At 50.6% G+C, this 26,097-nt stretch overlaps 1 protein-coding gene across 2 annotated transcripts; it reads left to right on the forward strand.

The window, feature by feature from the left end:
* The first annotated feature begins 12,093 nt into the window (after nucleotides 1–12,093).
* On the forward strand, nucleotides 12,094–17,474 carry LOC128269685 (cytochrome P450 4C1-like). 2 transcript variants are annotated; one of them, XM_053007072.1, is made up of 9 exons: nucleotides 12,094–12,233; nucleotides 12,317–12,544; nucleotides 13,984–14,181; nucleotides 14,289–14,477; nucleotides 14,720–14,786; nucleotides 14,877–15,003; nucleotides 16,095–16,283; nucleotides 16,758–17,065; nucleotides 17,138–17,474. In XM_053007072.1, exons 2-9 carry the CDS (start codon nucleotides 12,370–12,372, stop codon nucleotides 17,409–17,411), a joined length of 1,527 nt encoding a protein of 508 aa, XP_052863032.1. In that variant the 5' UTR covers nucleotides 12,094–12,233; nucleotides 12,317–12,369; the 3' UTR covers nucleotides 17,412–17,474. The 2 variants fall into 2 exon arrangements, with proteins under 2 accessions (XP_052863032.1, XP_052863031.1); XM_053007071.1 differs by having other exon boundaries at nucleotides 12,135–12,544.
* Nucleotides 17,475–26,097: the final 8,623 nt, after the last annotated feature.

Raw genomic sequence — 26,097 nt, forward strand, 5'->3', positions numbered from 1 at the left:
GTTTGTGTGGGAAAACTTCGACCTTTCGGTGGAGGTGTTGCAACAGAGGATCGTTCCAAGACCACACACGGCCACTGAAGCTGTTACAATTTTATCTTCCGACCGGATTTTTTATTGCCCTCTTACTGCAACGTTTCGGTTCTACTTCCTGGTAGCTTGGGGCTAAAGGTGCAGAAAAATATGTTACTATCATCTGCACCATCGATTGTCGGGCGTTCCGAATGGGGTCCGTTTCGAAATGGAACCCGTAATGGCGCTCGGCCCTGGTTTAATAACTTAAACTTTTGATTAAAATTTATTTCATCGGAACATCACGTCCGCGCCGTTTTAATGTTGAACAAAACTGGCGTTCTGTTGAGAAAATAAGCAGAAAAGTTTGCTCAAAACACCAGCGATGCAGCGTACTTTACATCGGCACCGGCGGTCTCAATCCATGCGAAACAGTTTATTGCTCAGCATGAATCGACTGCAAAGTGCATCGACCATAATGAGCAATGTTGGACCGGGGTCGGTTGGCCGACGGCCGATTGCCAAGTTTCCCAGCTTTCCAGCGTTCAACCAGACCAGAAAACAGATGTTCGATCCCGGTCTGGCGTTCGAACTTTCGCTCGGCACAATATTCATCCAGCCAGCCTTCGAGGTTTTTCTTTCGCCTAATTGGTGCAGCGAGTCGAGGTTATCATGCCTTTCGCTCGCCCGTTGGCACGTTCCATTGGGAAGTCAATGGAACGGATGCTACGATACGGGTGCAGGTTCACGATTATGCTTTCGAACAATTTATGCTCTGCAAGCACCGAACGGCTGCGTCCCTTTCTGGCCAAAGTTCGGGTGCCACAGTGCAGCCAAAGACAGGACTGAGACCGAGACTGAAGCGTTTTCGGCGATAATTCTTTCCACATAACTTTGCGTTAAATTGTGTCGCCCGTTTTTCTTTTTCGGTAGGCAGCCGATCCTGCGCCCTGGAAAACTTTCGAGCAATGTTGGCCGATTTTCCAGCCAGCAAATAAGCCATCTTTTTTTCTCAATTTAAAACAAGATACGAGCGCGGTGTAATACCTTCGCGTTGCTCTTCGGCAATCGACAGTTTGCAGCAACGCGTGAGTTGGCGTGTCGGGCACAGAACGGAAGCTTCGGGTGCGGAACCGAATGGGAAAATAAAGTGCAAACATGCCATCGTTTATCAGATGACTGTCCTCTCGGTTTACCCGCTGACGGTGCGCCGGCAGCCGAATGCTGCTTCTTAAATGAAAGAAACAAAATTTATGGCCCTTACCGTCACCTTCACCGGCGATGCGATCGTGTTTTCACTTTCTTCGCTTTCCGTTCGGTTGTTTGGACGCAACTTTTTCGACTTTTCTATTTTACCCGGGGATGAATATCGAAGTCAGGGAAAAACCGAACGACCGTTCCGGAGACTCAAACTGGCGGAGGCGAGCTCGCTGTTCACTTCTTCGCTGGCAGTGGTCGACAACGAACGAATTAACGGTCATTATAAATTTTATTCTTTTACCCTTCGCGAAGTGGTCGGCCGGCTGATACGGTTCATTAAAAATTTCGCTTTTATTAAAAAGTGGTGTCAGATTGGAGCACACGAAGAAAGGGTTCCTAATTCCAGCACAGGCTTCCCAGCAAAGCTAGGTGCTTGTTAAAATGATCTAAATTGATTTTAAGTTCAATCGTAAAAAGGTTTTACAAAACTCATACTAATGCCCTTCCGACAGAGGGTGAAAATTTGATGCAGTTTTCCGAAATATTCAAAGTATGTTCAGCTCCATTCTGAGCTACTTGGAGCGGTCATCACGAGTGGTTCCGAGAATCGTTTTCTGTTCTTTTTTCTTGTCTTCGCAATAAGCCCCGCAGGAGAGTGCTGCCATAAATCTTGAACAGCAAACACGGCCCTCGTTATGCTGCTTTCGACCCACCGGCAGGCCATAAAAGGACGGGCACGAAGTGTACATTTTCAATTATCAGCTTGCGCCGGTAATTTACTGCAAAGAAGTGAACCATCCCGACGCCAAGTCAATTGCAGCGAAAATCACCGATCGCGAGTGCCCCGCGGGCCACGAAGACAAGAGGCCCAAGAGACTGAAACCTAACGCAACGAGTGGCACAATCTCGGTTGTGGTTGGGTCGCCTGAGGGTGTTTCGGGGGAAAGGGATTTTTCTTTTCTCTTACTCCGAGCAGGCCGCGCACGAACCGCCGGGGGTTCGGATATTTTCAATGCTCGCCTTTTAATTTTCTTTTAACCGCACACTCTTTGCTTCTGATGGCTTCGCGACTCGAGCTGCTTCAGCTCGCCTTTGGCAGCATAAGCTGACAGCCTCGGGGTGCCGTGGGTAGCCGATCGCTGACCCGCGAGTGGGTCAATCTTTTTATCTCCTGCCGAAGCCTCGGGACAGAAAACTGCAGCAACGGCAGGATCACTTCTTTCTGGCTCAACTTATTTGCGCTGGACTTGTGGGTCGGTTCATAGTCGCGTTTGTGTGCGGGTTTCTGCACACTGCAGCCAGAGCTAAACGCTGAAATGGTGGCGTCTCAAGTAGCGCAGCACTGCTTTTCCGCAGAGGTTCACCGAGAAGAGGATTGCGGTTCTCAAGTAGAATCTTATCACAAAACGAAGCACCACCTTCCGGGAAATGTATTTTTGATTGCTTCTTTAATCGTAACGGGCTTTCGAGAGGCAGCTGTAGAAAATCTTGACAAAAAGTTCTCGACAAAATATTTGAATGAAATTAAGCATCTTTCTGGAACCGATTCCGCTTAACCCGTTTACCGATGAGCGGTACCGATAAAAATGCCACGTCAACGCTTTAATTCGCCCGCTTTTTTCTCCTTTTAATCCCATCAAGTCAATTGACAAGGATACATTTTGGGCTGGTCGCTCGCTTTTTTTGTTATGCTCCAACGACCCCAACAGCAGTGGTGGCGACACGTTCGCTGTCCGCGCGGAGGCAAATAAAATACATCAAAAACCCCGTTTCATATTCTGTCGCGCGCGATGGCCATTGGTGCTGTTGGCGAATAATGAAAAAAATTAAAATGGATCAGAAAAAAAATAAAACCAAGCAGCGCCACGTCCATCCATCAATCGGAGGCCGGGGGCGCCGTGTTCGAGAATCGGCCCGTTTAGCAGGGTGAAAACATTAACCTCCGCGCGGAAGTGAACGTGATTGCCCGGCCCGTTTGGCCCGATAATAATAAAAACATCCCGAAAACGTGCGACTTTTAAACGCACTACAACGCACCAACCGCCTGGCGCACTTATGGGCACAGTTCGGTAATTTCGTCACGGCCAATTTGAATATTTATCGCTCTTCATCTTTTTCGCGGTCGCTGTCACAATTTATGCGCCCTTCGGTAGGCAACCCGCCAAGCACCGGGCGAAGCGATCGACGAACGTTCACGCACAAACGATGGAATCCCGGTGGAGGACACACAATCTCATTGTGACAATTCCTGCCTCCCGAACGTGCGAATTTGTTTTTATTATGTGCTTCGTAATGTTTCTTTTTGTGCGAGTTGCCCGTTTTATACACTTCATGTTGGGCGGCGATATTTTTTTGCGCCGCGTTCGCATGGTAATTTATGCAAAATTCTTGGCGCTTAACTTTTACGCCAACATTCGGCGGCAAAGATGGTGGGACAAAGTTTTCGGCTCACCGAGCGGAACGACCGGCGCGATTTAAAGTTCTTCCCGCTGAACAAATCATTGTTGATGATGCGATTAATTTTCGAAGGAATGCAGTTTGTGGTAGCAGTTGGCATCCGATGGCAAAGTGTCTGTCAGTTAGTTGAACTTAAAATGGCTTCTCGCAGTGTATTTTACAAATTCCGCACGCACGCAGTGGCCGATGACAGCGGCCGCTAGCGAACGCCGAAGGTTGTCAGTGTCACGTGATTGTGTGAAAAATTATTTCATTTCCACATCCAACGAAACGGGCCAAAACTAACACCTCTTCAACGGAAACCTTTGACAGCCTCCGCGACATGACATGACGCGTGCGGAATTGCATTCGACGCCCATCGAAAACCGATCGTGACCGACGGAAGTGAACCACGGAAGTGCGTTCAGTCCCACGGCACGGCGAATTAGATGATTCGACGAAACTGTCGAGCGGAGCACAAAAACCAAAACGAATATAAAACGCAAACTAAATATTCACAAAAGTAAAAAGCTCAAACAACCAACTACACACACACACTCAAAGCGATACACTGATTGACCCTCCGGTGGTCACCAGTCGCCAGTCGCTCCACCGCCACCACAAACACCGCCATCGCCGACACCGGAAACGCGCTTGACATCGGGCTGCCAGTTTTTGTGTATCTCCGGCGGCGCCCTCCGGATGCACTCGCTTCCGATTTCAGCGTATGGTGCGCTTCCGGGTTTTTTGCTGTTGTTGTTCATACGAGTTTCCGAGCACGTTTTTTTGACGCGTCCGTGTCCATGCCCGACAGCACAAAAAAACCTCCGATCCTTGGCCGCCGCATCGCCAGGGCAGTAGCAGTGGCTGGCTGAAAAGTGAGCTCCAAACACGACATCAAACACGTGCACGGGACGGATGATGCATATCCTTGGCATCGGCTCATATTACACGCTCCGACCGGCACGGACACGGCGGAGGGGATGAAAACTAAATCCTCGGTTCCTTCGCCGAAATCAAAGACCCAGGATGTGCGATGTGCGGTGGCCACAGGACACACTGCGTCCAGCAGTCGCTACGGTCGCTGTGCCAGGATGTGATGTAAGTGATGGACCTACTGGAAACTCAGCGGCGCATAACGGCTTTGACCCTAATTCCTCCGGCCGGGAGTTTTTACACTTCCGACGTTTGTCGTTGACTGAAGGGTACGTTACACACTGGTCACGGTGAGTTGGCCAGTCAATTTACTGGCATCACCACCACGGTGTCCCGGGACTGTCAAACCTATCGGTGGAGTTAAAAATGTTCGGCAATAGTTCCGCAATTTCCACCGTTCAGAAAAGGTCAGCTTAAAAGAGCCTCGATTGGTGACGATTGCCGAGATTGCCCGTTATTCCTTTATTGCCACCCCGAAAGGCGGCGCTTAGGTGTGTTGACAATAACGTGAAGGTCGGGTGCTGGTGGCCATAGATTATAGTCTCCCGGGGTTGCGTCAGCGTCAGTCCGTTACATACGCGCCCGCCACGGCTAAGCTGCATATTTACAACCCCCAAAGCGCACCGCTTGCCGACACGTGTCCTTGTGGCGTGTCCTTAGCAGCACGAGCGACTTAACTGTCCGTCCGGTTCGGATCAGCCGTCGCTTATGATTGATGAATGAAGCGGGCGAATGGCGAACGCGTCAGGGGGCCACCACCGGCACCAGCGAAACTGTCACACGTGTGATCAACGGGGCTTTTTCTTGGCGTTCTGTCACACGCCAGCCACGGCAACAGCTTTCGGTTTCGGAGGCTACCAAATCAATGAACACGGACACGGGTTGGGCTCGGGGATCCCCAGTAGCCCAGTAGCCCAGGATTGCACTTAACACTTTCTGGCCATCCTGGAATACTGCGCACTTTTGCTTCGGGTTGCGGCCACAACCACACCATAAATAATGTTTCTTTGTTGTAGAAAGAAAGAGAAGGCTGGATCCAGATTCACCGACATGGCAATCCTTTCGATTGGTTTGGAACTAAGCCTTCCACACACGTTTGCACCGCTTCGAGGGGACTTCTTCGGAGCGCTCACTTATCCTCTTACTGCGGCAGAAGTTTATTTATACCTGACCACCGGAGAACCGGAAGTCGTACGATAGTTTCCGTGTGGACCACTGGGGTACACGGTGCACGGTGGAGCGCATCGTTGTAAGAAAGATTCCAGGCGTAATCCTAGGAATGCTTTTCAGGCCATTTGAATGGGCTCTCCAGTTCACCAGTTGACCAGCCCAGCAGACCATACTCGTAGAGGTCAGGATTTTCCAGCGTTTCACAAATCCTTCCAGATTCAAAACAATCACGCCAGCAACTAGAGCCTCTGCGACTACATTAAGAGCACGGCGGAGCTTCAATCTATTGCATTATTTATAAGGAAATGCATTAGGCACCACCCGGCTACTATCACCGGACCGTGAGTCAGGTCGGTGGTTGAGACTAGTAATGGTTTTTGATTAAAGCGGCGCAAAGAACGTGCGAGAGATCGATACATTTCCGGGCTCCGGTGTGCGGCTCAAGGACAACCCTTCAAAAAGATGTCTAATAACAGTGGAGTACCTGAACGCATCGCTTGAACGCTCGCGATCGGTTGTCAGCAGTGCCAACAATCGAACGAATAATGCCCGGTTGCCCGGTGGCTAGGAGCACGATGCGACCGGAAACGGACCGGGACCGGCACACAAACTCACACCATGCGCGAACGCACGGTCTGTGTGAGTGGTCTCTGACCCGAGGGAGACAAGGTAAACCGCACCGGAAGCTGCGGCGGACTCGACGGACGACCTTTCTGGTGCGCTGGCAGCAGCAACTGCAATGCGGGATGTGCCATCCTGGGAAGCCGGCGCAGAGCAGGCGGGTTGCGGTAGATTTATGTTTCATAACATCATAAAATGCAGCGATGTGAGCTTTAGAAATATTTAATTTATTTCCCATGTTATTCAAGCAGCACAGAGACTGCCGGGCGACCATCCGTCACGGCTCATCCCCAGGAGGTTGAGCGAAGCGGGGAATAAAAACGAGAGTTGAATAAAGAAAACGCGTTGTCTCCGTTCGATGGAGCGATTCGAGCCTCGCCGGGCTCACCGGAAGCTGAGGGTCGATTGGTTTCGAGTGGGAAAATGAAAGCCACCGGAATAAAAGTGGAATGCACTGGCCTATGCCAATCGCCACTCGGCGTCCACTTCGTCGAAAGTCCGAAAGTGAGAGACGGTGAAGAATGGTTAATTATTTTTTTGGTTCACCACTCGAGGGCTGCTTACGCCGTGGAGAGTCAATTTTACGTCCATCATGTGATGAAAGTGCACTCAAAAAAGAAACGAGAAAATGTATGCCATTTTCACGTCGTCGTAAAAAGCGCAACGGGTTTCATTCGAATCGTTTTAAGTTGATTAAACGCTTCGGTACTTGGGCGAAACTATTTTTCGGTGCATCGCGATCGGTTGGAAAAGGCCGTGGAATAGTTTTGCTTCCAACATCGACCATGCTCCCGGTTTCGGGAGAGTCTAATTAATGTTCTGGGTTTGTGTACTGGGCTTCTGCTTTAAATAAAAAATTAAGCAAATATTTTATTGCGGAAGCCAGCAAACCATAACATATCATGTGCTGATTGCTTCCGACGGCGACGTACACAATTCCTGCTCACCTTCGCGCAAACTGACGCCACGCTGGTATCCTTTTTCGGAGCCAACTAGCGTTTGCCAGCCCAACTGATACGAACCTACCTACGGGTGGACCTTCGCAGTGCTGCGAAGTGGTGTAATAAATTCAATAAAGCACAATAAACGTCTGATGAGCAAGTGCTTCGCAGCAGCTCGACCGGTGCTCGAGTATCCCGCCAAGACCCGCTCCGTGTCGGTGTAATAAAATTAAATCCCGAAAGCGTTCCTGAAACTGACCACTTTCTCTGACCCCACCACACACACATACACGCCTGTCACCCTGTTGGAAGCAGCGCCTGAGGCCCGGAAACGCGCAGCATTATCCTGCTCCGGCTCAGAAGCAGAACAGATCCCCCCCAGTACGATTTAGTTGTGGCCGTTGTGCCACAAAATGCTTTTGTACCGTTTTCATTCTCTCTCTCTCTCTGTCTCTCTTTCTCTCTTGCGCGCGCTCTGTCTCGCGATGATGGTACAAAAATCCTGGTGGCTTTTGGCTCCCGTTTTCCTTCCCGGAAAACGGGCAAAACTTTTCCCACCAGCCACCAGCGGGTTCTGTGTTCTGTGTGTGTGTGTACTGTTTACTCACTCACTCGCCAAACTCGCCGACTGGCCCCGAATACAATCGCCCCGAGACAGTGCGGCCTTCGAGGGACTCGAACTCGAACTTGTACGGCCGAACACGCTGGAGAAGGAAATAGAAATAAATGTGGAAATCAAATGGAAGTTAATAAAATAAATAACAATCATTGCCACCCCGGGGCCCGGAAGAGTGGTGCCGGGAAGTCGCAATGAATTACCGATCCGATCCTGGTTGGTTCGCTGAAAGAAACAAACTTCGATCAATGCACTCAGCACAGAGAGTGCACCGGAAGTGGTAAACTGCACCGCTTGGCAGCGTCGGACCGATGGTCGGTACCATCTGTTGGCCACCTGGAAGCCACCCCGAGGAGGCTGTAAAGCCTTCCCGTTCGGAGTCGTATTTCATTCGTTCTGTAGATGGCCGATTGGGCGTAGCAAATTGAATTAAGCCTCCCGCATCCCCGATCACCGGGATCGGTGAAGCAGCAGCTGCAGTGGACGCCTATCTTTCCGTCGAATTCCGAATCGAGAAAGATTTGTGGGCTGCCGTACCGTGCCGGGTGCCGTCCATTTGTGGTCGAAAGAAGTACATGGTATTTGAATTAGTTTCGAGAAACAATCGGTTCACGTGGCTGAGAGTGCAGCGGAGAAAAGCCGACGATTTGGAATGCATTTGAGACGACTTTTGCCTCCAGGAGGCAAGGTACGTACGAGGCACTTGCCGAAGTGTGAGTTGCCTGTTAGTTGCTTGTTGCAACAAAAAAGGGCCAATCATGTTTGCGACTCGCTCAACTTGAATTCGATGAGCGGTGGATCAATCTGGCCTCCTGGTGGATTCTCGGTCGATCCGTAATCCGGTACGTGTTCTCACGTACGGTGGATTACGATTGGTTATTTATAGAACCACTTCTGATCGGTTTTATCAAAACACCATTAAAGTGTTCAAAAAGGCCTGTTCAAATTGTTCGTTTGTTTAGTTGAAATGATCCTATTTATGGGAAAATTTCGATCCACAAGCAAAATTTGCTGTTGAGTTTCTTCACTTTAATACTTCGCACCCTAAACGTCACTAAAGCACGTTTTATGAAACGCATTTTCATGTTGTTCTTTACAACTCAACACACCTCATTTCACCCAATAATGGGATTGGGCGTTCACTGTCGCCAACATTTGCTCAGATTATATCCACCATAAAAGGCTAGTTCCGAGTCATCAGGTTGGGAAATCCTGTTGCATCCATCATCATTCTTTTACCTCCGGTGAGCCGCGCGCCGGAAGCCAACAACCGTGCCCTTCGCCACGTGTGGATGCATTTAACGATCGTCACATTATTCTGTGCCACGAATAAGCCATCTTTAGCCAACCGAGCCGAGCCGCACCGAAAATGAACTGCAAACCACCGGGGCAAGCATGGCGGCCTCTTATCACACCACAGACCACCCTCCCGGAGAGAGCATATCTCGTCAATCTGAGGGCATAAAGCAGAATAAACTCAATTGTTCACCTTGAGCCCCCCCGGGGGAGTGCAAGTGGCCCGAGTGCCGGGTGCCGAGTCTTACACAGGGACCTCCGTCGCAACGTGTAAAAGGATGAAGTGTCGCAGTGCACACACTCGCGGCGAGGCGGCGCACGAGCGCCTTTTACGGCCAATTAGTTTACGCTAATTAAACATTGATTGTACGTGAGGCTGCATTTAGATTGGAACATTTATGTTGCGAGTGGCAAAACCTGCACCAAAAAAAAAAAAAGACGAGACCTAAAATGCCGCTCCGAAAACTTCTTCTCCCGGCTCGCGGCGCGGGTTGATTATGCCGTTCGAAGGATGTTCTGGCGCTTCTTACCGGGCGCTCGATGTATACTTTGTGCCTTTCCCGGTTCCCGCCAAGGGCTGCACACACACACACTGTGCGCCACTTCGTTTCCGTGCGCCGAGTGCAACATCGTCGAAGTGCGGTTCCGGTTTGGGCGTCACGGCCCGCCCCCCATTAGGGTGCCCGTGAAGGTGCACCACGCTGACGGGCGCGGACCGCAGACGCTGTTTCAACATCCGGCGGTGAGTTACGGCGGTGAGCCTGACGGAACCCGAACCGACACAAAAAAATAGCTCGGCACTGGATTTGTTTCCTTTTCATCATGCCGACCGCAAACGGCCACGCTCGGTTCGCTTCGCTCGGTGATGAGGAGAAAATTGGAACATTTTACGACACCCCGCTCGGTCCACGCGGAAGGTGGCTCCCGATTGCGGTATTTGTAGTACCATTTTACAGCGCACACCGCGCCACGAGAACGATTGGGCTGAAGAGATGCTTCAGCAGGTGGGTCCGTCCGCGGTGGTCCGCCGCTTGTTAGTTTCGGTTCGTAGCCTTCGAGGAACACACACACCGAGCCCAGTGCCCGGGGGTCTTCAAAGTCTGACGGGCGCCCTAATGTGCTCCGCGCAAGACGCTGGAGCCGCAAAAAGACGTAACGTCCCCGAAGGGCAAATGATAAATGAAGCTTTTCGCGGAGGAACTCCCCGCTTACCGGGGCCGTACTAGGGAGGGTTGGCCACGGCGCACGGAGGCATTGGAGTACGATGAATTTAATAAACCACCATTTTGTGGTCCCGGATTCCGGGCTCCTTCCGGAGGCGTCGAGAACGTTTCGGAATCCCGGAGAAATCGACCAAAATAAAACCAAAATCATCACCGTGCGTGTTCCCCGTGCGGCAGGGTGGTGCGTGACGCGGCGGGGGGAGGACCATAATCTGCCTGGCGGTAATATGATTTCAGTTTTGATTCGCTTCACCGGCAGAGATTTTGCCACGCACCCGACTGCTGAAGTCACCATCTCGGAGGGCTTCTCCGTAGGGTTGCCGGCAAAACGGGTCCCGATGCCAGTCAGGGTCTAGTCAGTCACCCGGTACGGTCGTGTCGGTCCAATGGCCAACAACTCGCAACCTGTCGCCGGCAAGGAGCGCAATCACTACGCCCCACCATCCGACCGGGCGTGACTGTTGACACAGAGAGTTGCTTGCCACCCGGGGGGGGTTTTGCGTAAAATTTGTAGTTCACCATCGCCATCGTTGACCCAGGACCCCAGGATTCCGGTCGGGCTCGGAGTGGCGAGGAGTTTATTCAAACCCCACACTCTCTCCGATTCCTTGAGAGGGCGAAGCAGTTTTTCCCCACTTTTTTTCACTGCCAAAGAGTTTTTCCCGGGGAGGCGGAAAATCGGTTGCCACCCATTGTGATAATCCGCAAAGTGGCTCGTGTTGCACTCCCTGCCGTCTGGTTGTGTCGTAAAGCCGGTCCCCAAGCCGACCGGGCCCGGGTTTAATGGGGTGTGCGTAATTAACCTTTCTTTGGGTGGTGAAAAATCGTCTCACGCACCGGATTTTTCGTCACAACGAGCACATACTAGCCGGTGGCCCGCTTCGGACGAGGCTGAGGCTGAGTACGGTCCGGTGTTTGAATTTACATATCGACCTTAAAAAGGGCCCATCACGGGACTCAAGTGGTCTGGTTTCAAAAGCAGTGAGTCCGCATTTACTGTGAAGGTTAAAAACGGAACGGTTTCTTCGTGGCACGGAAGCCTAGAATGGAACGAAAATGTTCTCTTTTATTGCTGTTTGGCCCTACCAGAGGATGGAATGAATTTGACGTAGTGACGTCAGCAGGTAATTAACGGTGAATTACACATGCAACGTTCAATCGCATCAGGTGCAGCAACACGCATCCATCGATCAGTTTGTGGATATTTATAGCCGACCAAAGACCGGTTAGCGTCTCAATCCGGCGCGGCACATTCCGCGAGTACGCAAATAATAGCCGCCGATCGCCGATCGATCTCGTGCCGCACGCGTGCCCAGCGCGAACCGGTTCTATAGTTCGCGTCTCACTTCGGTGAGCCAGCCACGTGAGCAGCGCTGTTTGTGTTTTCGTGCTCAGATCCAAAGTGCAAAGCACCGCCAAAGCCAAAGAGACCAAAGGGCAGGGTCCGGCTTACGGATGCCCGGATAACGGCCAATAAACGGTGTCATAAAACAGCAGCATCATCGCGCAGATTCATCTGCTATCAGCGTCCGGAGCGCGCGTGTGAGAGCGCCGAGTGAGCTGAGTGACCGTGAGCGTCGTGCTTCGGTGCGTTAAATAAGCGGAGAACCGCGCAAACCGGACCGTATAAGCCGGAGCCGGACGAGTCCAATTTACCGCGAGTCAGTCGCGCATCGTTGGCCCCAAGCTGCGGAGGTGCCGGTTTCAGTTATCGTGTTCCGAGCGTTCCTCATCGTTCCGTGAGTTGAGTGAAGAGAACTGCAGCGAACCGCTTGCCGGATGCTGGTGAGAAGTGATCAGTCGCTGTTTGTGTCATCAATATTTCGCAAAACAATCCCAAACCCAACGTCGGTGTAATTTTTGACCAGCCAGCTAACGGGACTCTGTACGGAACCGTTCTGACGGAACCGGTTGCGGCATCATGGCGGAACTCACGACGGTGCTCCACGGTGTGTTGTCGTTTCTGGTGTTTGCCGTGCTACTGAACTGGCTGCTGAAGCGATGGCAGCTCAGTCAGATCTACGACAAAATACCGGGCCCAAAGGCGTACCCGTTCGTCGGTACCATGTACTCGTTCTTTGGCAAGAAGCACCACGGTAGGTACAAGCAGCAGCCACTCTCGACCCAAATGAGCCTCTTCTCACACTTAATCGTACAAACATTCAAAACTGTCGACACCGATTGTTCCGAGCCCTGCAGGGGCAAAAAATCGGGTAACAAGATAGAGAACCATAAAAGTACGATAGGGCCATCATACAGCGACTAGAGCCGGGTTTAACTGCAAGTCATGGGCCGCACATTGCGCGCTCTAGTGCAGATGGTTCTTTTACGGCTCAGCGAGTCGGCCAAACGACAACAACAAGCAACAGCCACCAGTGGCAATCTTATCGCGTGTGGCGCGCCCTAGGGCGCCAGGGTCGATCGGGACCGGGCGCAATGCTAATGGGTGCACCTCAAGATTAATTGAGCAATCCGGCTGCACAAACCAGTTCTTCATCTAAAGGGGGCAAAGGTTGCTGATTGCGCCTCTTGGAGGTCGTACCGGTCTAAAAGTCGAAAATCGGATGTTTTCATAGAAATCACATGTTTATTGCATTGAAACAAATAACATTTTTCGATCAACGAATGGTACAAATTGCTCATTTGTTGTCAGTAGCGATCTGAATTAACGGTTTCACCAGGTTTCAGGAGCTCGTGGTACACCACACTTTTCTGGTCCCATCAGACACGCAGCATTGTAATTTTTGAGGAATCGATCCGGTTTTGCAGGTGTAGTTGATAGTTGTCCTCGACTGACCCATAATTGTTTTCTTTTTTAGATTCCTTAAATGTATCCAATATCCATCCCCAATCACGATCTGATGGAGAAATGACTTCCTTTTGTACCTGCCCAGCAGAATTTGACATTTTGCGTTTCACTTTTTCTGCTGTCTTTCGTTCATTTCATTTTCTTATTTTCTGGATCATTCCCAGGGCCTTCATGACGTATTGGAACACATTTAGCTAATCAGCGAGTTTTGGTTACATTTGCGTGTCATTTTCGTCCAAAAGTTCTTGTCGTTCAGCGTTTTCGAGTCTTTTTTGGAGTCCTAAGACGCTTGTTAAGTCGAAATAGACGTTTCTAAATTTTTTAAAACGCCTAAAGCACTGCGATTTTCCAAAACCATTATCATCGTAAGCTTCGGCAAGCATTTGATGCGATTTTGAAGTAGTTTTTCTCAGCAAAATGCTGATCCCCGAAAAAACCTACGGTCCTCGCAAAACGTTATTTGTAGGCACAAAAGTCGACATGGTCTAACCACTTCAAAGATAAGTTGCAAACTAACTTGTTTTCGGCTTGAAATCATTTACCTGATGTCAAAACAAGGTAATGTTTTATTGTGAAGATCATAAGTTACAGAAAATAGAAGAAGACCTATTTAGTCCATAATTAGCAAGACAAACTGACAGCTATAGTCATCTGTTTACACAATACGATTTTCAATTTTTAGTCTTGGTAGTTGTTAATAACCGTACCATTTATTATCCGGCGCAGAGATTTTCTACGTGATCGACAAGCGGACCCGCACCTACCCGAACATACACCGCCTCTGGACCGGGCTGGTGCCGGAGGTGCGCGTCACCAAGGCCGAGTACGTGGAACAGGTCATCAGCTCCAGCAAGCACATGGAGAAGTCCATGTCTTACCGCTTTCTCCACGCGTGGCTCGGCGATGGTCTGCTCACCTCTAAAGGTTCGGTTGACCAAAGTGTCTGACTTACTGTCGAAAAATCGCCTCAAGCTCATGACGTGAACCGCCGCTTTTTATTCCCGTCCCGTCCGTGTGGTTGGGCGCAACAGGTGAACGATGGTTCCAGCACCGTAAGCTGATCACGCCCACCTTCCACTTCAACATCCTGGACGGGTTCTGCGATGTGTTTGACGAAAACTCCCAAGTGCTGGTGGAGCAGCTGCAACCGCACGCCGACACCGGGACACCGGTCAACGTGTTCCCGTTCATCGCGAAAGCCGCCCTGGACATCATTTGCGGTAAGTCATTCGCCAAACCTCCCGTGCGGCCTACCGTGCGTAACGGAAGATGGATGATGATAATTCGGCCGAAGCCGGAGCCGAACACTGATGGGATGATGTACGGCGACGTGGTCTCTTCAGAGAAGCCTTCCGGGGCTTTGATGCTCTGCTGCTGTTTTTTTCCCCGGTGTGTGTAGACACGATCTTTAATGGAATGTTGTGGTCCTTTTCATGTTATCCGGCCGTGGCCATGCGCGCAGAAACCGCCATGGGCGTTAAGGTGAACGCCCAACGGGAGGAGAACGTCTACGTTAACGCGGTGTACGAGTGAGTGTCCGTTCCATCGTGCTGCGTGCAGGAAGGATTACGGTGTTACGGCCGGCACACGCATTCATGTGTTCTTTTGTGCGGTTGCAGGATTAGCGGCCTGTTCCTGGATCGGCTCGTGCGCCCGTGGCTGCATATCGACTTCTTCTGGGAGCGGTCCCAGTTTGCCAAACGCCACAAGACCGTGCTGAGCACCATTCACGGCTACGTCCGATCGGTGAGTAAGCGATGGAACGGGTTTCGCAGTGCCAAACATGAAACATAAAGCATATTGCGTTGAATGTAAATGTCTCAAAGATTCCAAAGATCTATGCGCCCAGTTGCCTGACCTGACCCAGTTTAGGTTAACTTCCCCAAGTTGGTTATCGTCGAAAAGTGAAGTACAATTAATGTACATTTACATCAACGGGCCCGTTGGGAGCCGCTTCTGATCGAGGTGCATCAATCAACAGTTCCCGATGTGGGATTCCCACGCAAGTCCAGTGCATCCATTATCACTAGGCCACGACGCACCAGCCCTCATCAATAACCCTCTGATACGCTCTGGACCCATAGCCGGAGTGGCGAGAGAAAACAATTATTTCCACCTAATTGCCGGGATTGTGCTGCCCCGACCCGGAGCTGAACCGAGCTCGGCCACCACCTGAGTCTGCTGACCAGCCACGCGGGTCGACTCCCGGGGCCTCTAAGGCCGGAACGACATCAACCGTAACCTCCTGCAGTTCGGTGTGTGCGCTAGAGAACCACATTAATTGTCAGTCAACATTCTTGCCCGTTCCCGGAAATGTGTCCCTTTGCTGGGCACCTCGTGCAAATTCTTCACGTGCCACGCTGCTCGATGCAGTGCATCCTTCGTCACTTCCTGCGCCAGCCCTGGAAAGTCTTCTAGGGTGCCTTTGTCGTTCTCGCATGCCGAAGCAATGCAATCACTGTAATGCCATCAATTACCGAATGCACCTTGCTGTTGCTGCTGCTGCTGCAGGCGGGACTGCAATCACCCCGATATTGACTCCCTGGCCCCTGGCATTGTGCCCGTGCCGCGCACGCCGGTGCGCCGGTGCTTCCGTTCCGATTGCTTTCCGGTTCCGGGCACCGGTGCGATACAATGGACAATGGCCGGCGCGCCGGCGTCGGCAACTTCTTTCTTTCCGCCGACCGGACGGCATTCTGCCCGTCTGCTTTGATCAGGCGTTCCAATCGCAGCGCAATGTCGGCCGATTCGAAGATGTCCTTGTCCGGAAATTCCTCGCTCTAGCTCTCACGCTCTCTCTCTCTCTCTGTCTCTCCTGTGTGCTCCAATCGAAATAGGTCATCCGGGACAGGAAGGCAGCACTGGCCAAGTCACCGCAATCGGATCTTCCGAGCGATGTTGTCGACGACGGTAGCGGCAAGAAGAAGCGGCTGGCCTTTCTCGATCTGCTGCTGCAGGGCAATCAGGTGAACAATCTGCTCACCGACGAGGACGTGCGCGAGGAGGTGGACACTTTCATGTTCGAGGTAAGTCATCGCCCGGCGGAATCGTTACTGCGAATCGCGATCAACGCTGCCGAAACCTCGTAACACTCTCCCAAAGGCCATCGGGGTCACTTCGGTGGGAAAATGGACGCAAGTTGCCCTTAGCGCTCGGAACCCTTCGATTGTTTTCGAGCACACAACCGAGTGGTGCCAGTTTGTGCCAGTAAATTCCGGAGAAATTTGTGGTGCTTTACTCCCGGCGCGGCTCGCGAACGATATGTCGCCAGTTGGTTGGCCATATTAACGTCCTCGCCATCTGGTCCAACGTTTGTAACAGCTCAATCGAGGCCACCTTGGGAACCGGGGTCAATTTGTTGTCCAATTTTTCAGCTCACCGGTGTAGTTCCGAACATAGCCCTTTGGGAAGGTGTACTGTTTTCGGGCGTTCTTCCGTTTTTTTGTCATATTTCATCACTCGACCGCTTTGGGTCTTAATTTTGGGCGTACGGACGGTAGGGACACGACACGACGTCGGCCGGCATCAGCTGGGTGCTGTTCCTGCTCGCGCTCCATCCGGACATCCAGGAGCGGGTGTACGAGGAGATTGAGTCGGCGCACGGCACGGACGACACAAAGCCGGTCTCCATGCAGGAACTGGGCGAACTGAAGCTACTGGAGCGCTGCATCAAGGAATCGCTGCGCCTGTACCCGTCGGTGCCCTTCTTTGGCCGGACCACCACCGAGGACATGCAGCTCGGGGGCTACCACGTGCCGTCCGGGACCATCGTCGGCATTCAATCGTACCATGTGCACCGGGACGAACGGTGAGTCTGGCCGGAAACGCCTACCGCCGTGCCCCCTGTTCTCATTTTCTTTTTTCGCACGCCTTTTGCCAGCTTTTTCCCCGACCCGGAAACCTTCGATCCGGACCGATTTCTACCGGAAAACACCGAAAGCCGGCACCCGTACGCGTACATTCCGTTCAGTGCCGGGCCGCGGAACTGCATCGGCCAAAAGTTTGCGCTGCTCGAGGAGAAGAGCGTCATTTCGCGGGTGTTGCGCCGGTTCCGGCTGCGTTCGGTTCGCACGCGCGACCAGCAACTCATCCTGCAGGAGCTGATCGCGCGCCCGAAGGATGGCATCCTGCTGTACCTGGAATCGCGCAAGTGATCCCGCGCCCCATCAAACTGCCCAGCCCGTTTGGGACCTTTATCGAAATAGATTTACCCTATAGAACCAACTTCCGGACTTAAAGTGAATCATTAATGCTCGAATCATCGGCGGGAGGCACATTTTAAAAACACTCTCACTCGACACTCCTCGACCAATAATGTGGACGACCACCACACAAAAGGCAACCGGTAAACGTGTGCCGACCGGGCCAGAAAAGCCAATTACAATCATTCGGGGCGGGGTGCCGATATCCGAATTTTCAATTTCCAATCGCGCACCCAGCGGCTGATCGAAAGAAACTTTTCCAAACAAACATCGATTTATCATCGTGCGCTCAATTGCACCCCAAACGCTCGTCGAAGTGTTGGCCGCTGTCGCTGCCGGAATTTTGTGAAAAACGAAACATTACACCGAATCGTGAGCCCCATTAGAATGATGTCGAAGGGCGCTGGTTTTTCTTTTCTCGTCTCCGGCTTGCTGACGGAAACTTTTGCTACTCCGGCCCACGGCCCCGGCTCGATTTCGTTCCATTAGGCAAATGGGCTTCGGATAAGCGCACTGCGTAAAACTTTGATCATTTATGCGATCCACCGTGCGATCCCCCCCGTGGGGCTCCGATTCCTGGCTGGCTGGCTGGCTGGCTGGCGATAAGGTTTGAGCGGCCCGAAATGGATAAATGACAATCGCATTTATCAAATATATCGATAATAATATTAGTCGCTGTCGGCCGGAACGCACGCTTGATAAATAGTATCAAGCGCGGCGCTTGGAAAATGGATGTACTACGGCGAGGTGAAAGTTTTCCCGATTCCGCAGGTTAAAAGCCACACACAGGCGCTTCGACCATCTTCCGACTAAATTACACCTTTTTGGGGTGGCATGTCCGTTACTTCGAGCAAAATTGCAATGTTTTGTGGCCACTACGGCTACTTCTCTTTGGAAAACGTTGACTGCGTTGGTGCCCCGGGGCACCCTCCCCAGAACTACACTTATTTGCAACAATAGACTGACCACTTCAACAAAGGACGAAGCTAGAGCCATGTTTACCTGTTTACCGAGAAGAGGAGCAGCATGGAGGTCCAGAAAACAAATTCTGCAACGAACACAAACTACCGACTCGGGCCGCAACTAACCACCGCCGTCGGTGACTACGAAAATGTTTAAAGTAATCCCGTGCCACATCACGTCGCTGACGTTGGGCTAGTTAATGTGCTTCTTGCGCCACCGACACCCGGGCAAGTATCCTCGTTTTTCGGCCCGAGGACCATCGGAGCACCGTGCCGGAGAAGAAGCCACAGCACCGACCATTCCCGGCATCTCCGGCACGGTGCAATGATTACAAATGTTGCGCTTTCGGACACACCAAACCCGGGCCCGGGCTCGCCCGAGGACAGGTGTCCAGGGCTCGGTCCCGGGCCAGCGAATGGGGTGCTTCTTCGAAATAAATTCAATTTGTGCTCGTGGAACGGTTGAGTTTGGTGGCCGTACCGGGCGGGCACAAATAAACAACACCAACACAGGGAAATGGTGAACAAATACACACATAAAATTTGCTGCCCCTTGCTTGCTACCACCGCTTCTGGCCAGTCGAAGAATGCATCCTTTCGCGATGAACATTTGAAGCGCAACCGCTCGAGGGCACGACCAAAGCAGCATTCGTCGGACCCGGCGATGCGTTTGCAGCCCGAAACGAAATGGTGCTCCTTTTTGCCAGTCGCACTCGCTGGCACTGGTATTCGAAACATTTTCTCATCATTTGTCTTTCGCCAGTGGCCGGTGATGGCCACTGATCCTGCCTCTCCCGCCGCCGAACCTTAACGGGTCGGATAAGCAGCTGTAGCGCAATGAAGCGAAATAATTTTGACTTATTCAAAACAATACCATTTACATGCCAACCGGGTTGTTGTTTCGCATAAAAACCGGGGGACTTATTTATGAGGCGACGGGAACGAAACCGGAGCCGTAGCAAATGGCAGGGCGAACGTGAGACGGGTGGCCGGATCATGGATTGCCATGGAGCGCATTGGCACGGACGCCCCATTTGTTACGCTGCGCTCGGCGCTGATCAACGTGTCGAGCTAAGAGACACTGCACGATTGATGATCATTTCAGAACGAAACGATATTGCTGCTCACGTCAACTGAATTTGAAGTAAAACTCGTAACCGTGGAATAAAATCTTAATTTTGGAAAGAAATGTTTGGCCTCTTGTTTAATCCGCGCCTTTTGGAACGTACCTCTCGGAAAGAAGACTTTTGATTGTCGTTTGGCTAGATGGTTATAATTATTATTTACAATAACTTTACTCGTGTTGCTACCAGTACGACAAGCATTATCGATGATTTGCTTTAAATTTTCTTGAACATATTTTTCAATCTCTCGGAATACATGCACTCGAGGGGCATTTGGTTTGCGCCGGCTTAGGGCGTTGCCCCTGATTGACAACTTATGCGTTTATAATAAAACTAATGGCACCACTAATCATATCTGACGATACTAAAACAAAAAGCAGCGATTCGGTTTAAGAAGTGATAAATGACAACGCTACAGGCCAAGCCAAGAAAATCTTATCGTTGATTTGTTGAAACTATAATTTGTTTTCGTTTATTTTTAAATGTTTTGTGGAGTTTGTCTACCGTATTTCCTAAACATGTTACCTCTGCAAATAAATACTGAATAATCAAATTTGCCCGTAACATGAGAATATTACTTTTTGTTTAACCTTGGCTTTAACAATGGTCTGTTTATAACGCAACGATATACTAAATAATGTAATTTAAAAGAAAATGTTACAAACTTTAACAATGCAATTTTTTGCTCCCGCATCATAAATATGCACAAAGTTGAACTACACTGAGGAATGAATTATCAATTGTGGGCTCTCCACGGGCAATCTCACTCGGTTCCGGTGTATTATATTTCACTTTTCTCGCAAGTTTGCAGAAGAAAAACGTCATACCCCATCACAAATCTTGTAGAAAAGTTTTGCCTTTACCACCCCACCGCTTTGTACGGTTTCGCACCTTTTGCGCCCATCGACTAGCAAACTAGCTACGGAAAGCCAGCGAACCGGAACGGAGCAGCGGAACAACAAGGAAAAAATCGCCGCCCAACAAAGTTCGAGTGCCACGGCGCTCGGTCCCTCAACAAGTTTTAATCCTTTATATCTCATTAAAAGTTTGCAATCTGCCGTTCCGTCGTTCGGTCGGTACGCCTAAGATCGTGTTACGCGCTCGATGTATCGAGTGGTCCCCAGTCCACCGGGACCCCCGAGTCGTTATTTCCGGCCGGTCCGCATCATCTGACCCCCAGGCCCGCTGCGCTGCGGATGATCCCATTAGCAAACCATTGCTGCGCCGGGTTGAAAGGCTCGGGTGCCACAAGCTAACCCCCGCCTAAGGACCATAAAACTTAAAATCGACTCTAAACTCGCACGGCCAGCCGGCCGGACGGCGACCCAGAGGTGCGACCTTCGGGCCGCTTGCGAATGGAAAGTTTACGAGTGTCAACCATAATCCACACTATCCGACCCCGGGCCGGAGCCGCCTCTGATCGTCCTCGTCAACAGTTGTCGTTGGTGGCCGTTGTTGGGTCCCCGAGGTCCACGCACACGCTACACGGAACCGGATTTGGGTCTCTCTTTCTCTCTCTGTAGCTCTCTTTTTGCGCATGTAAAGTTCGCTTTTGGAGTGCTCACCCTCGAAAGACCGTCGTTGCGGTGGAAGCATGCTAACGAATGCATCGCGTCGCCATCGCAATGGCTGGTGACCTCTGAGCCACGTGCCCTGCAGAGTATCGCTCGCGAGTCAGGACTTCAGGACGACCATTGAAAAAAAAAACACACACACACAGAGAGACAGCAACCAGCCAGCCAACCAACCAGCCATAACCGGTGAAGCCTGGGTTTTTCCAAATCCACGTCCGGTGCCACAATCCCGACGAGGATTTTGCGGGGCACACATACACACACACACGCGGGCACGCGAGCCTCGTAATCGGGGCGTATAAATTCGAATCCGAATGACACACGGCATGCGGATAATACGACAGTTATAAATGTAAACTTTATTTCGATTTCCCCAAGCCCTCGCAAGGTTCGCGCGGAGCCCACTTCCGTTGCCGTGCGGGATCAAGGATCGAGGATCGGCAGTTGGGGTGAGCGGATGAAAAGGACGAATGTTGTTGGTGTTGTCCCGGGGCGACCTATCGCCTCGATTGCCGTTTGCAACGAGAGCCCAACCGAGAGCCGAGGCGTGTTGCGCTATTGCGCTAAGCTTCTGAACCCTTACGATTCTATACAACAACCCGTAAGTGGGGCCGCTAAAGGGCGGTTTAAACGATTTTTATTGATTCGTTAAAACATTCGTCGAATCGTGGAACTAATACCAAATCACAAAAGGATTCATCTTACAAGCAAATTTTTATACGAGTAAAAGCTCAGGCTAGTCTTTAAGCAATGGCAACGGTCTTCACACAGCAAGGGTTCAGCCGGACGGCGCCGGATCGTTGGTTGCCGTTGGGACACGACACTCTGGATGCAGCTCGCTACGCTCGGAGCCGTTGGCTTAGCCGTATTCGTAATTTCATATTATTTCTCGCACGAGAGGCTCCCGAGCCGTGGTTACGGTTCATTTCGAAGCAGTAGGGCAACAATGCTACGACCGCCGATTGCCAGGAGCCCTCCGACGATTGCGTGGTAACGGCCGTCTGTCGTGCTCATTCTTGAGCCAACCTCCTCATTAGAATGTCGACGGAATCATTGACTGAAATCCTAGCCTGTAATTAGTGATGCTCCGCAGGAGCAGTGCCGCCATTTGTAGATAAAAGTGGAATCCAATTAAATGTAGTGGTGGCAACAACATATTTTTACCGGAAGCAGTGCCTCGATGGCGCGCTTGCTACGTCTCCGAAGTACTCAACGTGCGATATAACAATAATTTCATAATATCGCGCATCCCAACGCGGGCGCTGGATCAACTCGGGCGGAATAGGATGCACGTGCATCGTTGAACATTCTGCTCATAACCAACAACGCGGCCCGATTTTCGTGAATCATTTCGGCCACATTAATGGTTGTGCCATCCAAAGCGAGATTCTTTTTTCCTACTTTGCGTTCGACAATGCGTGAAAATTATTATTTGACGGAAATGCTTGCATTTGACGGACTTAAATGGGCCCCGCGGGCGTAAATGTTTTACGGTTCTCCGGCGTGCAATTGCATTTACCGGTCAGCATGAAAAAAAATTATTAAATTAAATGGTGAAAGAGCGATATTTTTGCAAATGAAAACCCCTCAGTGCAATTCGCTTAAGTCGTTGAAAAATCAAAGTACCGCCTAAAAGTAGTGCCGAGTGTGCGTTAAAAGTCAAATGCTTTACGAAAGCGGCCAAGGCTCATATTCGTAGTGTGAACGACTTATTGATCTAGAAAATTGCTGATACGTTAGCGCAGCATTGGCCCATCAATCGAACCTGAAAAATCCCGACTTCTTGATTGCGCTGCACTTGTTGCAATTTTTGCTCAAAATTGCAACGCAGCCAGCATCAAAAGAAACTTCAAACAGTCACCAACTTCCAACTCGATGGTCGGCGATGTAAAAACACGCAACACCGATAGCCTGTTCCGTGGTCCGCTTTGGCCACCTGGGCTGGTATTGGTTCCTTTACAAAAAGGGGCAAACTTTTACGATGACAACGCAAATTAGTTATGCTTGCTCGTACCGGACGACGCAAACTGATCTTCCACAGGGCATGTCAGCTCGGGACAGAAACGGCAACGGCTTGGTAGCAGAAGTAGGAACGCAGAACCTATCTGCCGGTTGGGTGGGTTTGACCGGCGGCAGAACGAATGACCAATTCAGGCAAACTTCTTGTCTCTCTCTCTGCTTGAGCATGTCGTGTCGGGGTGAACACTGGGACGGACTCCGGTCCTTTGGTCCGGTCGAGTGGAAAACATGTCAAATGCAGGCCACCCACCGGACGCCCGGTTGGCCAAAGGATTGTCACACATTTCCGAGAATGAACTTTTGTGCCCCCTTTTTTCTGTGGTCCATGCGTCGAGATCGCTTCAGTTGTTTTAGCTTTCTGGCTGATGGGAACGAGGGAGTGCGGCCGGCAGTGGACAGTGGAGGGTGGAACTGTTTGAGGAAGTTATTTTCACAATCATAACTCGCACGGCACCACGAGCACTGCAAACTGTCGAACTGGAGCTCTGTCCTTGGGCTTCCCGTAGCTTCGGATGCCTTCGGGTTCCGAAGGGCGCTGCCTGCTGGCTGTAGCTTATGATCTGTGCGGTAATTAAATTTATGGTACCGTGCAAACATCCATGGCCAGAGGTTCCCTTTGGCACCCGAGAGGCCCGCAAAAGGTATTTTTGCGTCACTCTGGGTATTCGTCAAAATCAACTCCAACTGCGAGGCATCCTTGCGTAGCGGAGAAGCATAGCACATGTCAACATTGTACGCACTAACGGGAAGACGTACCGGGCACGGTGAGGATATCTTACACCGGCACCGATCTGTATCGCTTGAGGAGCTTTCACAGCGATGAAGCAAATACACTACCCGGACATGTGCAATCTCGTGCAACAATCGATTCGTTCCCCTTCGATGGCCTAATTGGTGGCAGCCATTCGATTCAATTATCTCTTCGAGAGCTGCGACGGAACACAACCGCAAACACCTCGAAGGCTAATTGAGTGCCACGTTAAAAACAGGAAGGGTTTTCAAACAGACACACACACAGACTGTGGACAGGAGGCTTATCAAGTTCAAGTCGATAACTTGATTCTTTGCGTCTAATGCACGATCAACGCATGGCTAGACTGGTTGTGGCTCTCGATGGTATGCAAGAACAACTTTTCCTTCATCAAACAAATGGCCACATTAGGATGGTTGAACGCCAACCATTTCACCAGTGGAAAGTGAATTTCTTACGAATTTCAAGTGCTAAACTTGTGATTGAGAAAACTGTGATTATGCGTACAGATATTGGCAGTTTCTCAACATTCTTTGAATGATCGCTGTCAATTCTCTGACACAGAGCAGTGACGTGTAGCTAACGTGTAGCTGGAATGTGTCTGGCGAGTGGTTTGAAAACTAAAGAGGATAGTGGCAACTTCAGCCACATTGACATCCGTATCCCGTGGTTGTTATTTGAGCATTGTTACTGTACGATCTATTTGTGAAGGAATGGATCAGAGCCAAATCTCGGCCACAATTTTTCCATCGCGAATTCTCCATGGCCCTCATGGTAGAAAAATCGAGCCCATCACAGCGAAAATGAATTGATGCTTGTATGGTGGAATGAATAAATAAACGAGCACGAACCGAATGTAAATCCGTACTCCAGGAGGTCATAAAAACCGCTCCCCAGCCGATGGCAAACATAAGCTTTTTCCCGTGAGCCCGAACGAAACGGTTAGGTGCGCAGGACAACACGCCTTGTTATGCCACCCGGTGGACATGCAAACAGCAACAGGCGCTGGTCCAAAGCGAAACGATCGGGCAAACATCGTGCGGAAGTAAATAGCGTACCGTGTTTTAAATGTAAATAAAAAAGGCAAAAAACCAGAAAAATCTTTCGTTTTTGATTCTCTCCAAAACGCACGACCATGGCTATCAAATTATGATAGCGGCCATCGCGGTGGGCATTTATCCCGAAACTCCCGTGACTCGCCCACGGTTCGCTTCGCTTTCTGACCGCCCACTGGTTGGTGGACTTTTGTTTTTTTCATAGGATATTCATTTTTAGCTGCTCGTTAGCTGCAAAAACAAAATTCTGGTACGATGGGGCTCGCTTTGATTCCTCGCGATATTGCGTGTTACGGATAGAGCCCCATTTGGCGTACCACTTGATGAACTAGAAACTGAAAGAAATTGTTAAAAAGCTCATCGAACTGATCGAATGTTGGAAATAATGACAAAACAGTAGACCTTTTGCCTATGCCTTTTGTTAACCAATAAAGTTTTGACACCAATTTGCTATTCTCACATTTCGCAGAATCCCATTATTGAAATACTTCCTGCCAGTAGCTCCCATTTCATCCGAGAATTGCATTGGCCAAAACCTACCCTCGAGCAAGCGGAACTGCCGGTTCCCGAAGTGGATGATTGGAAATTTATACGTCAGATCTCGTTATGTGCGCGCTCCGGTCCCCCACCCCGCCCGAAGAGCCGGGATATTTATGCTAAAACGATCCAAACGCTGGCCTAGCAGCGGTAGATGAGCTTTTATTTTTATCACTTCCATCCACTGGAACCCTGGGCCGGGCCCGGGAACGAGGTTTCTGATGAGCCATCGAGCAGCATAAAAGGAGCGAAAAGAATTGAACGATACGAAGGACAATTTGATCTGCATCCAAATCACCTGGTTTCGATTACACCCTTTGGGGCCATTATGCAGAGCGCAAGCCGCCGAATAGCGCCATCGAGAGGCGAACCGATGAACGGCTTTTGTTTTGTTTCCCGAGTTTTCCCCTTGCTTAAAGATTCTTCGGATGAAAATCATTACGGCATGGTAAAAAAAAGCTTCGCAAGTGCTTCGAACATACGAGGATTGCTTTTCGATTGAGCGCACCGTGAAACAGTTCGTGATACAAAAATACAGCTCCCATCATCAGTATTCCAGCTTCGCAGAACCTAAACCACCCGTCCGGGAGACTGGACACTCTCGCAGCTACCGGAA

Source organism: Anopheles cruzii, chromosome 3, assembly GCF_943734635.1.
Source record: "Anopheles cruzii chromosome 3, idAnoCruzAS_RS32_06, whole genome shotgun sequence".
NCBI classification, from domain to species: domain Eukaryota; kingdom Metazoa; phylum Arthropoda; class Insecta; order Diptera; family Culicidae; genus Anopheles; species Anopheles cruzii.

Coding starts and splice junctions, on each gene's coding strand:
- LOC128269685 (XM_053007072.1), top strand. CDS start 12,370: ATGGCGGAACTCACGACGGTGCTCCACGGTGTGTTGTCGTTTCTGGTG. Junction 14,182..14,288: donor TGGTCTGCTCACCTCTAAAG/GTTCGGTTGACC, acceptor TGGGCGCAACAG/GTGAACGATGGTTCCAGCAC. Junction 14,787..14,876: donor TACGTTAACGCGGTGTACGA/GTGAGTGTCCGT, acceptor GTGCGGTTGCAG/GATTAGCGGCCTGTTCCTGG.